At 41.0% G+C, this 13,627-nt stretch overlaps 1 protein-coding gene across 4 annotated transcripts in view; it reads left to right on the top strand.

Annotated features, from left to right (window-relative positions):
* The first annotated feature begins 2,812 nt into the window (after positions 1-2,812).
* LOC306973821 (chromodomain-helicase-DNA-binding protein 4-like) overlaps positions 2,813-13,627 on the top strand; it is a 53,654-nt gene continuing 42,839 nt past the window's right edge. For 3 of the 4 annotated variants that reach the window (XM_079570849.1, XM_079570850.1, XM_079570848.1), the window contains exons 1-4: positions 2,813-3,037; positions 3,514-3,661; positions 8,359-8,468; positions 10,760-10,996. In XM_079570849.1, the coding sequence (XP_079426975.1) occupies positions 3,601-3,661; positions 8,359-8,468; positions 10,760-10,996 (408 nt within the window). In that variant the 5' untranslated portion in view covers positions 2,813-3,037; positions 3,514-3,600. The remainder of the gene's footprint in view (positions 3,038-3,513; positions 3,662-8,358; positions 8,469-10,759; positions 10,997-13,627) is intronic. The other variant, XM_079570851.1, reaches the window with a different exon arrangement.

The raw sequence follows: 13,627 nt of genomic DNA, 5'->3' as shown, positions 1-13,627 counted from the left end.
TGTAAACTCCACACAGAAAGGCCTCACTCAACAAAAACCGCCGAAAGTTGTGGAAAAACATCATGTCCGTCTCTCCTCTAAAGTTCCTGATCTCTGTGTAAACGTCTCAGTAGTTGAAGTTGAGGATCGCTGTCCCTCCAGATGAAACGGCCCGGCCTCGTCTCTGCCGCTCACAAACGCAAACATGAAACCTGTAGTTAGGTGTAGTCCGTTGTTTACATCCTCCTCCAGCCGTCAGACAGTTACAGGAGAGGTTATTGTTTGTCTTGGACGAGCATCTCGGGCCTGAAAACCTGTGTTGCCAAAACAGAAAAGAGAAGAAGGAGAGACCCCGAGTCCATGTAGCTGTAGGGACGTTTGCTTCACATTTAGGAGTGTTTTGTTGCTCTCCCGTCGAGAAGCTTTTAGATTTGGGTAAAGCCCAGTATGAAAAAAAACATGAATCTAAAAGGAATTCCGTGGAGTATGGTGTACCACAAGGTTCAATTTTGGGACCATTATTATTTATATATATATATGAATCATTTTGCTTCTGTTTCTACGACCACCTTTCTCGTTCTTTTTGCTGATGAAACCAATAAAAAAATAAGAATAAAAAGCCGAACTGGGGAAAATGCACTCGTTAATGTTGGCGGGTGGTAAGAGGTTAAAATATGTGTTTGTGGAAGTGTCACATTTACGCTAATTTGGGCCCGGCTGGTCAGAGTCCAAGGCTGTTTTTCAGTCCGAGTCCGGCCCTGTCCTAAACTGAGCACTTTATTTTGTTATCTCTTTTATATATAAACACTGCCCTCAGAAAAAGATTCCCTATTTTATTTTCTAGGCTATTTTATCCAAGCTATTTTTTTTATTTAAAAGTGCACCTTACGGAGCTTTGTTATACAGTGTTTATGTTTTCAATAAAACTACTCGTATTTGGCTTTGACTAAAGACTTCCCCCGCTCACTTCCGTCAATAACCTTTAGGAGTTACTGCGCGGACGTTTTGCTCCTCGTATCATTACGCCTCACAATATAGTCCCCCTTTTTATCTGCATATAAAAAGAAAATTACATTTCTGTGTAAATATACTTCGCATGAAAACACTTCATGTAACTTTATTTAAATAGGGAACACGTGGAAGAGCTTGGTAGCTTTTATCGTGAGCTTTTTTGGAGCTATGTGACATGTGGGTGAGGCTGCGTATGTGCTCCGTTTGCCTGGCAGAGCGCACGGACAAAGACCAGACGGGGATATATTAACACGTCTAAAGTGAGGTAAGAGCATATCTCAGTATGTAAAAACGGTGGCCTATTCCTTTAAAGGGATATTTCAGGATTTTTGACATAGGGCCTCATTTCCTATAGTTATCCAGAGTGTTGCTGATTTCTGGAGATTTTCTTTGGGTAATTCATGCAGTTCTTATAGTTGAAGAGCTTTGTGGCGCTAGGCTAGTGCAAGGCTAGTGCATGTCTATGGTATCAGCTAGCCTGCATTAAAAACAGTGTGACCCGCTCCACAGAGCACCTGAGGCAACTCACTTATAACCCCAGACTAACCATATAAATGTCTGTGTCCATAGAGTAATGTTTGAAATATAACTGACCTTGCATCACATGAATGATCACATTCTGAGGGACTATTTTCTAGCAGATCACTCCGCCGCTGCGTAGCTTATACAACCACGAAGCTGATGCTGCTCAAATATAAGTTGTTTAAATGTAAAATGGTCGAAATTACTCTATGGACACAGACATTTATCTGGTCAGTCTGGTGTTATAAGTGATTTGACTGTTTTTAATGCAGGCTAGCTGATACCATAGACATGCACTAGCCTTGCATTAGCCTAGCGCCACCAAACTTTTCAAATGTAAAAACTGCATGAATTACCCACAAAAAATATATCTCCAGAAATCAGCAACACTCTGGATAACTAGGAAATGAGGCCCTGTGTCAAAAATCCTGAAACATCCCTTTAAAATTTCCTTTCACAGCTCTCACTTTGAGGAAAAAATATCGGGATATATATCGTATATATCGATATTCAACCAAATCGGGATGTGACTTTTAGTCCATATCATAAACGATCCAAGTCCCAGCCCTGGTAAACATGTTACTTATCATTTCTAACTGCATTGTGATACGTATCGGATCGGCCCCTGAGTATCGTGACACGTATCGGATCGTGACAAAAGTGCATTGACTGAGTTTCTTCAGTTTTAGCTTTTCCAGCTTTTACCTGTAGATTCCCTCCAGCCGGAGCCTCCGGGGTTAAACTCTGTGACCTCTGACCTTTGAAACACCTGTAAACTTTTTTCGGGGGTTCAGTTGCGTCACCCCCCCGGGTCCATTACCCCATCTCCACGCGCCGACTGTAAACGATGCGTACAGTACAGTGCCCGCGCGTACATGCAAACTTCACCCAAGTCATGTGGCACACGCGCGCGCTGCAGCCACGTGACGCCTCCCCCCTCCTCTCCCTCCCTCTCTCTCTGTATCTCTCATTTCGGAGTTATGCTTATTGTAAGATGTCAGAGCTCTGTGTGTGATGACGACTATTATGGGATGGCAGGGGCAGACGAGAGGTGGGAGGGGCTCGCGCGCGCGTCTCCATGGCAACCGCGGAGAGGGGGGGGGGGAGGAATGGGGAAGAGAGACATGCACCACGAGGGAGGGAGGGAGGTAGGAGGAGGGGGGGGGGGGGTGAGAGCGCTGACTATTATGGTCTGTACGGCGCAAGGTAAGTATGCAGAGGAGTGGGGGAGGGGTTGGCCGCGCGCGCGGAGGGGGCATATTATGGGATGTCTGCCCCCTGATCTCTTTGTGTGTGTGTGCGCGCGCGCACCGTGAGCAGCGAGGAGAGAGAGGAGAGAGAGGAGAGACACGGCTCGTCGTGCGCACACGCTTATGCCACCGCTACGCACACGAAAAAAAAAAAAAAAAAGAAACACGGAAATACGCGGATTTACTATCAACAGAACGGGCTCGCCGATATAAGTGTTCATTGATTGACAAAGTGAGGTCGGAGGAGTTACTGCCCCCGCTTCTCGAGCCAAGTTGTGAGTATCTCTTCAGTTTGGGGGCTTTTTATTGTTTGGGGAGTGCGCGGACGGAGGTGGCCTGCCTGCCTGCCTGCTCGGATGCCGGGTCGTCTCTCTTTTTTTTTTGCCTCGCTTTCTCTTCGGCGACCCCTTGAATTTTAACGCCGCATTTGTCGGTCCCCCTTTTTGTCTTACGTCGGGCTCCATTCGCCGCTCGCGCTAAAAGAATGGAAACTAATCCCTGATGAGATGTCAGATCGCATACACCTCCACACTGTGCGCTTTTGAACTTGGAGGGAAAAAGGGGGGTGGAAGAAATAAAAACACGATAAACTTACAAACAATCGCACTTTAAAACAAGCAGGCGGCGGCGTGTGTTCGTTTATCCCGGGGAATTCTTTTGTTTTGAGACTTGCAAATCGCTCGGTATTCACTTCCCGTATCCCTCTTTTTTTTGTGTTCTTGCTTCCCTTTTTTTTTTTTTTGCAACACAGAATCAACAACTCTGGATTACCACGCAGATCTACAACTTTATTGTGGTTAGCTGAACTCTTCGGCTAACTAAAAGTTCAGCCAGCGCTATGTCGGGGAGCGAGGATGACAGGGAGGACTACGGTGCCGCCGAGGATCGCCTATTGCACGGTAAGACGAGCCTCGTTTGTTAGCCTGAAGTTGCTAATGCGAGACTGGTTAAAAAAAATGCTAGCCCGGGCAGATGTTTTGACGTTCATATCAATCATGTTTGGAGAGCGTGAGCAATGTGCCGGCTACGTGCTGCCAATAACCCAGGCATTTCGACCGGGGGCGGAGCTTCGGCGTTTTACTTCACTCACCTCTGTTGTGGGTCGATTTGTGTGTGTTTTTCCTTCTAAATACGATATGAAATGAGTAAAAAAAGAAACTTATTTGTTTTTAGTTGATGTATAGATTTACTTTTACAGTTTATATGGGGAAGTGGGTCAAGCGTTCTGTTATGGGTAGTGTTATTAAGCTTCTTTCTTCAAGCAAAGTGATATTTTCTTACTAAATCTGCACGTGAATGTCTTAAAGATGTGCACACATTTCAATAAACCGGCTTCAATAACAGAAAGCCACGTTAAAGGGTCATATTGTCTTGTTTACTGCACATAAGTGGCAATTAGCCTCCTTCGAATCTAGGACATTTCCACATTGACGCGATAAAATTTATAACCTTACTTTTTTTTTTGTCGTCAAATGATTAAGACGCATTAATTCATTGTTATTGAATATATTCCGCCAAAAAACAGCGTAATTTACGGTCTTCTGTGATGTAGAAAGTCAAACCCCGCCTCTGAGCGAAATGCCGAGGCTGTACCATGCTACATTGCTAGGCTAACTACCGGTATGCTAAATGCTAACGTTAGCGGCTTTGTTGAACTCGTTGATTTTGTGGACGTACGGGGCAAACCTTCCCCGCCGAACTCTCAGTATGAATGTAAATCAACGTACAGCATCTAAATGAGGGCGATTGTAGAGGAAAGAGGGGTTATATTGCTTGAAATCTGCTTTTCCCGGGGCCTAGCCTGTTAGCAGCTACCGGTATTTTTTTTACGTTGCCGATGACAAGATGGAGGCAGCCAGTTAGCTTTACGGACCGGGAGATGACGTTCACAAGCTTATTATTTTTTTCTGTTCCTTTTTAAAATCACACGTTTCCACATACATACACATATCTTTCGTGTCTTTTTTTTAATTCGCCACCTTGATACGTAACTCCAATATTTTTTTACTTTTGTTTAGCCCCGGACAGAACGTAGCTGGATGTAAAAGTCGAGTAGCCTCCCGACCTTTTATGACCACGCGTTTTACATTTAGAAACAAAACAGAGAAACAAACGAAAAAGCCACGTTTTCCAGACCATCGTGGTGCTTTGTGTCGATATTTTGAGGAGCGTTGTTTAGCGACAGGGAAACAAATGTGTCGCGTTGTTTATTTTTTTTGCATAATAAGCTCGTGCACGCGCATCAAACAAGGCCAGGGCTGAGAGAACAGAAAGTCCTCAGAGTCGACTTCAAGTGTCAGGATCGATTATTGTGTGGTATTGATAAAAAAAAAAAAAAAAAAATTCAGATGGATTTTCCCAGAAGTGAGTTCAGCGTTAAACCTCTTAACCTTTGCCATAACCAAGTGTGTTTTTTCCGGGTTTGGCTTTACCTAAATCTAAAAGTGTACAGGCGATGGGCCAGTGTGACGCCTCATTTGAAAGCCAAGACCTGCAAAACTCATCTCAACTGTTCCCGCGTTGTTGTCACTTTTTTAACAACTTTTTTTTTTTCATTGCTTTTTTTGTTGCGTTTTCATCACACATTTTGTCACTTTTCTGTTAATCTTTTGTCACTTTTTCATCTTATTTTTGTTGCGTTTTTCTCACATTTCTGTTTGTTTTCACCGCTTTTTTCCCCACTATTTAGTCAATTTTTTATAAATTTTTTGCTGCCTTTTGGCGCTTTTTTGTTGCGTTTTTGTACCTTCTCTGTTACTCTTTTGAGGCTTTTTTGTTGTCGCATTTTCACCGCTTTTTTTTCACTATTTTGTCAATTTTTCATCAATTTTTTGCCGCCTTTTGGCGCTTTTTTGTTGCATTTTTGTACCTTCTGTTACTCTATTGAGGCTTTTTTGTTGTCGCATCTTCACCGCTTTTTTTTTCACCATTTTGTCAATTTTTCATCAATTTTTGCGGCCTTTTGGCGCTTTTTTGTTGCGTTTTTGTACCTTCTCTGTTACTCTTTTGAGGCTTTTTTGTTGTTGCATCTTCACCCCTTTTTTTCCCCCACTATTTTGTCAATTTTTCATAAATTTTTTGCCGCCTTTTGGCACTTTTTTGTTGCATTTTTGTACCTTTTCTGTTACTCTTTTGAGGCTTTTTTGTTGTCGCATCTTCACCACTTTTTTCCCCACTATTTTGTCAATTTTTCATCAATTTTTTGCCGCCTTTTGGCACTTTTTTGTTGCGTTTTTGTACCTTTTCTGTTACTCTTTTGTGCTTTTTTTGTTGTCGCATCTTCACCACTTTTTTTTTCACTATTTTGTCAATTTTTCATCATTTTTTGCCGCCTTTTGGCACTTTTTTGTTGCGTTTTTGTACCTTCTCTGTTACTCTTTTGTGGCTTTTTTGTTGTCGCATTTTCACCGCTTTTTTTCCCTCACTATTTTGTCAATTTTTCATCAATATTTTGCTGACTTTTGGCGCTTTTTTGTTGCGTTTTTGTACCTTCTGTTACTCTTTTGTGGCTTTTTTGTTGTCGCATTTTCACCGCTTTTTTTTTCTCACTATTTTGTCAATTTTTCATCAATTTTTTGCTGACTTTTGGCGCATTTTTGTTGCGTTTTTGTACCTTTTCTGTTACTCTTTTGTGGCTTTTTTGTTGTCGCATCTTCACCACTTTTTTTCCCACTATTTTGTCAATTTTTTGTCAATTTTTTGCCGCCTTTTGGCACTTTTTTGTTGCGTTTTTGTACCTTTTCTGTTACTCTTTTGTGGCTTTTTTGTTGTCGCATTTTCACCGCTTTGTTTCAATTTTTCAGCTTTTTTGCCACTTTTTTGGTCACATTTTTGCCACTTTTTCATCCTCGTTTTCGTCGCTATTTTGACACTTTTTTGGATTATCTCTTTGATTTGATTTGACAAGAATAAAAAGCTAATGATGCAAAATGACAATTACGCATGCCAGTAAATATTAAAATTCTAAAGCAATGCCTAGACTTTAGGTTTTGTTTTGTATAACAGGTGTTCAGTCCAGAGACATGTGACCTATATGTTACTTCATAGTTTTAAAAGCTTCCTCATCCTAATCACGTTCCCACCCACATCTATTCACACAATAATGTTATGGCTTACCCACTATATAACAATCTAGATTTCCTCACGTTTTTATTTACTTCAGTCATGCGACCTTTGATGTTATGGCGGCCATTTTGAATACAGAAGTAGAATTATGCAGTACTACAACCTGCAACAATACCGAATATATTCATGAATCTGTTTATGAACTCCTGAGTAAGCTGCCCAGAACTGTGTAACCCCTTGGAAGTACATTGACCTCTAACTATACTGCACCTTGTTGTTTTATTCTTTTTTTTTCTTTTACTGCTTGTGAACATTGTAATCATAACAGATCATCAATAGTGCCCTACTTGTTTTGTACATGGAATTATAAATAATAATAATTTAATAAAAAACATGTAACAATACCTCTACTCAGGATGAAAATGAAAGACAACTGATTGACAATGGCGTTTTATGTACTTGTAATCATTTCTCAAGAAGATAACAGTAAAAAACACGGCCCCAGAGACTCATGTTTGTGTGTAAGTCAGTGTTTAAGCTGCTCAAGACGTTAGCATGCTACCGCTTTGCATTTGGAGCCGTTACTGTAGTATTTCCTCAGTGTTCATAGATGAGAGCCATGTGTTTATCGTGTTGAAGCCTTGAGCAGCTTAAACACTGACTCAGACGTGACCAATTGTAAAAATCACAGAGAAAGGTTTTCCGTTTCCTCTTTGATGGATTAGTTTAGTCTTCAGAGTGAAGCAGATCTTTGGTAAATCCTGTTGTAGCTCGACAGACAGAGCTGCTACGCCTGAGCCACATTTGCTGGTTTACGAGCACAAAAAAATGCCACCGTCAATCAGATGTCTTTCATTTTCAGTAGAGATATTGTTACATGTTGTAGTGATGCATATTTGTACTTCGGGTTAGGGCTGTGCAATTAATCGAAATTCGATTACGATTTCGATTACAACAGTAAACGATTACAAAATTAGCATAATCGCAAAAAATCGATTCTAATTTTATTTTTCAACTTTTTTTTTTTTTTTTTTCAAATTTTTTTTTTTTTTTCAAATTTTTTTTTCCCAAATTTTTTTTTCTAATTTTATTTTTCTAATTTTTAATTTTTTGTCACTTTTTTGCTGGATTTTTGTAATTTTTTTGATGGAATTTTGTCACTTTTTTTTAATGGATTTTTGTCATTTTTTGCTGGATTTTTCTCTTTTTTTTTTAAATGGAGTTTTGTCATTTTTTTGATGGATTTTTTAAAGGCAACAAATAATCGTTTGAATAATCGTGATTTCAATTATGACAAAAATAATCGTGATTATTATTTTTTCAATAATCGAGCAGCCCTACTTCGGGTATTCAAAATGGCCCCCAGAACAATGCGTGGTGTCATTGGAAACCCATGTATACAGTTAGCCTGCATTTCCTTTGTGATAATGATGTACTGTTGTTGGTTTTTTACGTCTTTTTGAATCTGAATTGCATTTCCTTAATGGGGGACACATCATTCAAGCCTTTCTTTTGTCTTGTCCGTGTGTAGACGATGAAGAGGAGGAAATATCAGAAGCCGAAACGCCCAAAGTAAAGAAGAAGAAAAAGGCCAAGAAGAGCCGTGAAAGTAAAGGCAGCAAGAGGCGGTCGCGGCGAGAGGTGAGTGGGAATTCTGTTGCACGAGATCGATGGAGGACGCGCTAAAACCCTTGACCCTGTTGCTGCTGCTGATGTCGTGTGCATCAAAACGTGTCGAGGTTATCTGCGTCTCGGGCAAATCGAGATCCGAGCTACAGTGTTAACGTTTTAAAACTCGACTAGTGTTTCCAAAACATACCAAGATCTCTTCAAATTCAATCAAAACTTTACAGATGTCTATGATTTAAAGTCTACATTCACACCAGAGCTTTATTATCCGGTCAGTCAGTCTCGTTGTTTGATCATGGAGGACTTAAATGGAAATGTTTTGACAGTAAAGCGTTTCATTTGTTGCTTGTTCTCACTCAGTGGCTCTGAAACTTCTCCCACCAAGAACTCCCACATAAAATATTTGGCCTTTCAATAACCACCAGAAATAGATCAAGCGGGGCCGAACGATATGGACAAACCCTGTGATGTGCGATACGGCTGTGGAATATTGCAATATATTTTACTAAAACGTTTCAGAAGTTCTGTTTTCCAGCAAAGTGTGTCAAAACAAGACTGATTAAAATCACTAAGTCAAGACCAAAACAGCTAAAATGTAACTTTTTCCCATTGATTTTTCATTTTTAGGCTCGAGGTCTTTTGCGATTATGGCGTCATCTGATATTGTGATATTATGTAGCCGTACTAAAAGTGATAAAAAAATACAAACGCACCCAAATTGGACTGAATTTTGTCTAAGCTGTATGTAAACCTGAAAGCCACCTAACTTAATCGCTTTAAGTAGAACTGCAACTTACGGTTAATCACTTGGCTGTGAATGGTGTAGGATTTTTTATTATTATTATTTTTTTATCACATAAAGCTTGAGGATGTGTTGATGGAGTAAACTTAAATTGAATGTTTGTTGGAGGCTCTTAGTGCAAATTCTGCTCCTGATTGGATGAGACACACAGATATTTATGAAATTTCCAATGTACAAAACACTACATACACTTTTCATCAAAAATACTACATTTTCATGTCATTTTTGCTCTATTTAAGTCTGTGAACCATAAAAAAGGATTAATCGATTACTAAAATAGACTCTTTCAATAATATATTAGTTGTCGATTAGTTGTTTCAGCCCTGCGCATTACTAAAGCATAGATTAAATTATGTCTAAAGAACGACTTCATGAACCTCTTAACCCCCGCCTCAACCAAGCACAAGATGGCGACAAAAATGAAGCGTAGATGACGGTGAAAACGCATCAAAAAAGTGATGAAAAAGCAACAAAAATACGCAACAACGTGAGGAAAAATAGCATCAGTTTAGCAGCTCTTAGCTTTCAAATGAGACGTTGCACTGGCCTATTCACCTTATTCCGCCCCGCCCACTTTTGCCACTTTCTGCGTTGTCTCGGCACTTCCGTTGTACAGACACTTCTGGTCGAGCGCGAAGCCCGTTCATTTAAACGGAGAACAGGGAAAAGATTCTCCGCTCAAATCTGATGTTTAGTCGATTGATTTGTGTAAAATGTCCAATGTTCATTTGCACCGACATGTCGACACTGCAGCGTTTCTCTGTGCGGCCTGAAAACGGCTTTGTTTTCGTGTAGTGACTGTAGTGACTGGGGCTGGACTTCTCCAGCCCCACGTTAACACATAGGAGAAACGGGGCGGGCACAATTCATGGCGGCGCCCACACAAGCCTCCGGAATAAGGTGAATAGGCTGTAAACTCCAGCCGAGAAGCTTTTAGATTTGTTTCCCTTAATAAATCCTTTCCGTCGTCCCTCTGGGGGTAATACAAGTGTTAATGGGATGATTGGAGGGTCTTTCATCTCCCCCTGGTGTCTCTGGCCAGAAAAACACTATTGCAACTTCGCTACTCCGACCCGGAGCACCAATACACACTAATGGAATCACGAAGAGGCTAGCAGGCAAAGCTAACTGTGGGTTAGCACCACTTAAACAGTATTTACAGCCAAGTTTGAGTGAAAAGAATGATCTCCATTGTGTAATTGGATGAACAATATCCCTCTGTCCCTTTGTCTTCTCTGTCAGTGAAGTATTTACTCTCACGGACAAAACCACAACATGCTACGACACCTGCAGTGGCGCTTATGGCCTCTAGGGGCATGAGTTACTTAGTTCTGCTTCAAGGCAGGGGTTAAAAACTTAACCACATTGAAAAGTAAAAAAAATATGCTTTAACTCCGTTCAAACGGTAACGCTTTCCCTTCAAAAAACAATGTATCTGTTTGTATATAAAGATCAAAGGCTGTTAGAAACTGGAATCAACAGTTGTTTTTTTCTCCTGCAGGAGCTGGCGGCCAGTTCCCCGGAGCCCATGGACACGGTCGGGGCGGACGAGGCGGAGGACCAAGGCGCGGCTCAGCGCTCGGACAGCGAGGGCAGCGACTACACCCCGGGACGCAAGAAGAAGAAGCAGCGCGGCAGCACGGGCAAAGAGAAGAAGAGGGTCAGCTCGAGTAACGACCGCAGCTCCAAACGGAAAGAGCCCGAACCCGAGGAGGACGACGACGACGACGATGACTCGGTGAGAAAAACGTCCGACAGGGCAGTTTTGGAGTATCAGGATCTGAAGGGGGCGGCGGCGGGGATAGAGTTACGCCGCTTTGGCTGTCGAAGGGGGAAATGGAGAGAAAACGGCAATGAGAAAGAGGTGAAGGTGAACAATCCCATCAAAATGTTCTCCCCACTTAATCCAACAGAGATGTTCAACAAACTCGGCCTAAAACAAACGTGCAAAAGTTCAGTTTTAGTCGTCATCATCCTCATTTTGTTCCATGACAGTCACAAACCAGAGAAACATTTGGAACTTGCCCTCTTAACCCCCATCAAAACCCCTCCAGTTTGGCTTTACCCGAATCTAAAAGCCTCTTGAACAAAGCGTCAAAATGGAGACAAAAACGAGAAGAAAACGAGGGCAATAATGGGCGAAAAAAATCCTTTAAAAAGCGACAACGTGACGACAACAAAGCAAGGAAAAAGATCCGTTTAGATGAGTCTTTAAAATGAGGCGTTACACTGGCCTATAGGCTGTAAACATTTCGATTTGGGTAAAGCCGAACTGGAGAAAATGCGCTGTTTAGGCGGGAGGTAAGAGGTTAACTAACTCTGTACTTCTACACATTTATTAGTTCAATTCATTGTTTGTTTTTGGCTGAGAAAATGTGTTGATCTCAGTCAGAGGAAGACTGTAAGCAATTATTATTGTAGTCGAGGTTTCAATTATAGAAATATATAGAAATATATAGAAATATATAGAAATATATAGAAATATATAGAAATATATAGAAATATCGTCGATCGATCTGGGGATTACAGATGGAAATTAGCATAGTGCTAAATCTGGTACAGCATCTATTTGATGTAACTGCACACTGTCCTTTTCAATAAAAATTACTTAACTTAAACTAAACTTAACAATTATCGGGTATTTGCCATCATTGACCGCACGGTAGCGCAGCAGCTAGCCCTCGTGCTTCACAGCTAGAAGCAGTGTTACTTTCGTCGACTAAAATATTTAGTCTTAATTTTAGTCAAAGTGATATTTTTGACGACTAAAATAGGACTAAAACTAAATTAAAACTTTCTCATGAGAATAAAACTATGACTAAAATGTCCAGATATTTTAGTCGACTAAAATAAGACTAAATAAAAATGAAAAGGAGAGACTAAAATCAGCCAAACTTCTATTGACAGACAGAAAAAGCCTCATATCATTTAAATTCACTGCCAAATGAACAGGTCTGAGCTTTGTTCATGTGGAGCAGCTCCATAAAGTCGAGGACCACGATTAAATATGATTAGAATGAATATTATAAATATAAGTCGACTAAATTAGTCTTCATTTTACTCGACTAAATTGACATGCAGGCCCGCCTTAATGTACCCATAGGCCCCGGGGCTTAAACAGAATTGTAGGCCCCAACCCCCCTCAACGCAAACCCTAACCTTAACGCTAACCTATTACCCTTACCCTAAATCCCACAAAAACCCTTACCCTGCTACACCTACATGTATCTCTCTGTACCAGGTAGGCAGGCCTACTCCAGGTACTCCAGGTACTCCAGGTATACACATAGGAGCTTAGCACAATCATCGCATACAGTCAGTCATGTCGCAAAGTCAAGCGATTGACATGAAAATCAACAAATCACATTTTCTTTTTTCCCCCTTAATTCTGATAGGCCCTTGACTATGGTAGGCCCCTGGGCTCCAGCCCCTGCGAGCCCATTGGTTAAGGTGGATCTGTTGACATGCAATTTTAGTCGACTAAAACTAAGGAACGGGTTAGTTCCTTAGTTTTTTTTGACTAAATCTAAAATTAAATTACATTTTAGTCAAAAGACTAAGACTAAAACTAAAATAAAATATGTTGTCAAAATTAACACTGGCGAGAATTCCCACCTGGACCGGGCCTTTCTGTGCGGAGTTTACATGTTCTCCCTGTGTCTGCGTTGGTTTCCTCTGGCTACTCCGGCTTCCCCTACCACTAAAACATGTACAATAGGCCAGGATATGAGAGTGTGTTTAAGAGTGTGCATGGGGCACAATCCGGTGTGGCGTGTTCATTAACATGGACTGTCAAACCAAATAAACCAAATACATATTTTAGAACCGTCTACAATCCTGTGTATGAAGCTTCTGAATGTGTCAGAGTTGAACTGTGACGGCAGGGGGCGCTGTCTGGTTATGTTTAGTAGTTACTTCAGAGGAAGCTTGTATGAACGACAAAAATCAGTAGATGCCAAAACAAACACCAGTAAGTCTCCGTCTCTTATGGTTCTGAAATGATACGCAAAGGTTTATAAACTAAAATATGTAAAATAGGTGCACAAACTATTTCACCGCGATGTTTTTCCCCTGAGGCCACATTTTAAAGCTCGGACTGAACTCTTTCCGGTGCTGAAAACGGGAAGGCTCTGTCACTTTCAGTCCCGAAGATATCGGCCGATTTTAGCTGATCGCCGATATTGATAATATCCTAATATAGATTAATCCTAATATATATACACAATGATATCGTCTGGCCGATATATCGGTTGGGCCTTTATATTGTCCAGCCCTACTATGAGCTCCAGTCAAGAAGCTTTTTGATTTGGGTAAAGCTTAACTGGAGAAAATGCTGCCCATGGACCAACAGCATAAAAACTCTAAAGAG

Source organism: Gobius niger (genome assembly GCF_951799975.1).
Source record: "Gobius niger genome assembly, chromosome: 14".
Lineage (NCBI taxonomy): Eukaryota > Metazoa > Chordata > Actinopteri > Gobiiformes > Gobiidae > Gobius > Gobius niger.
This window is presented reverse-complemented; position numbering and strand designations above follow the sequence as displayed.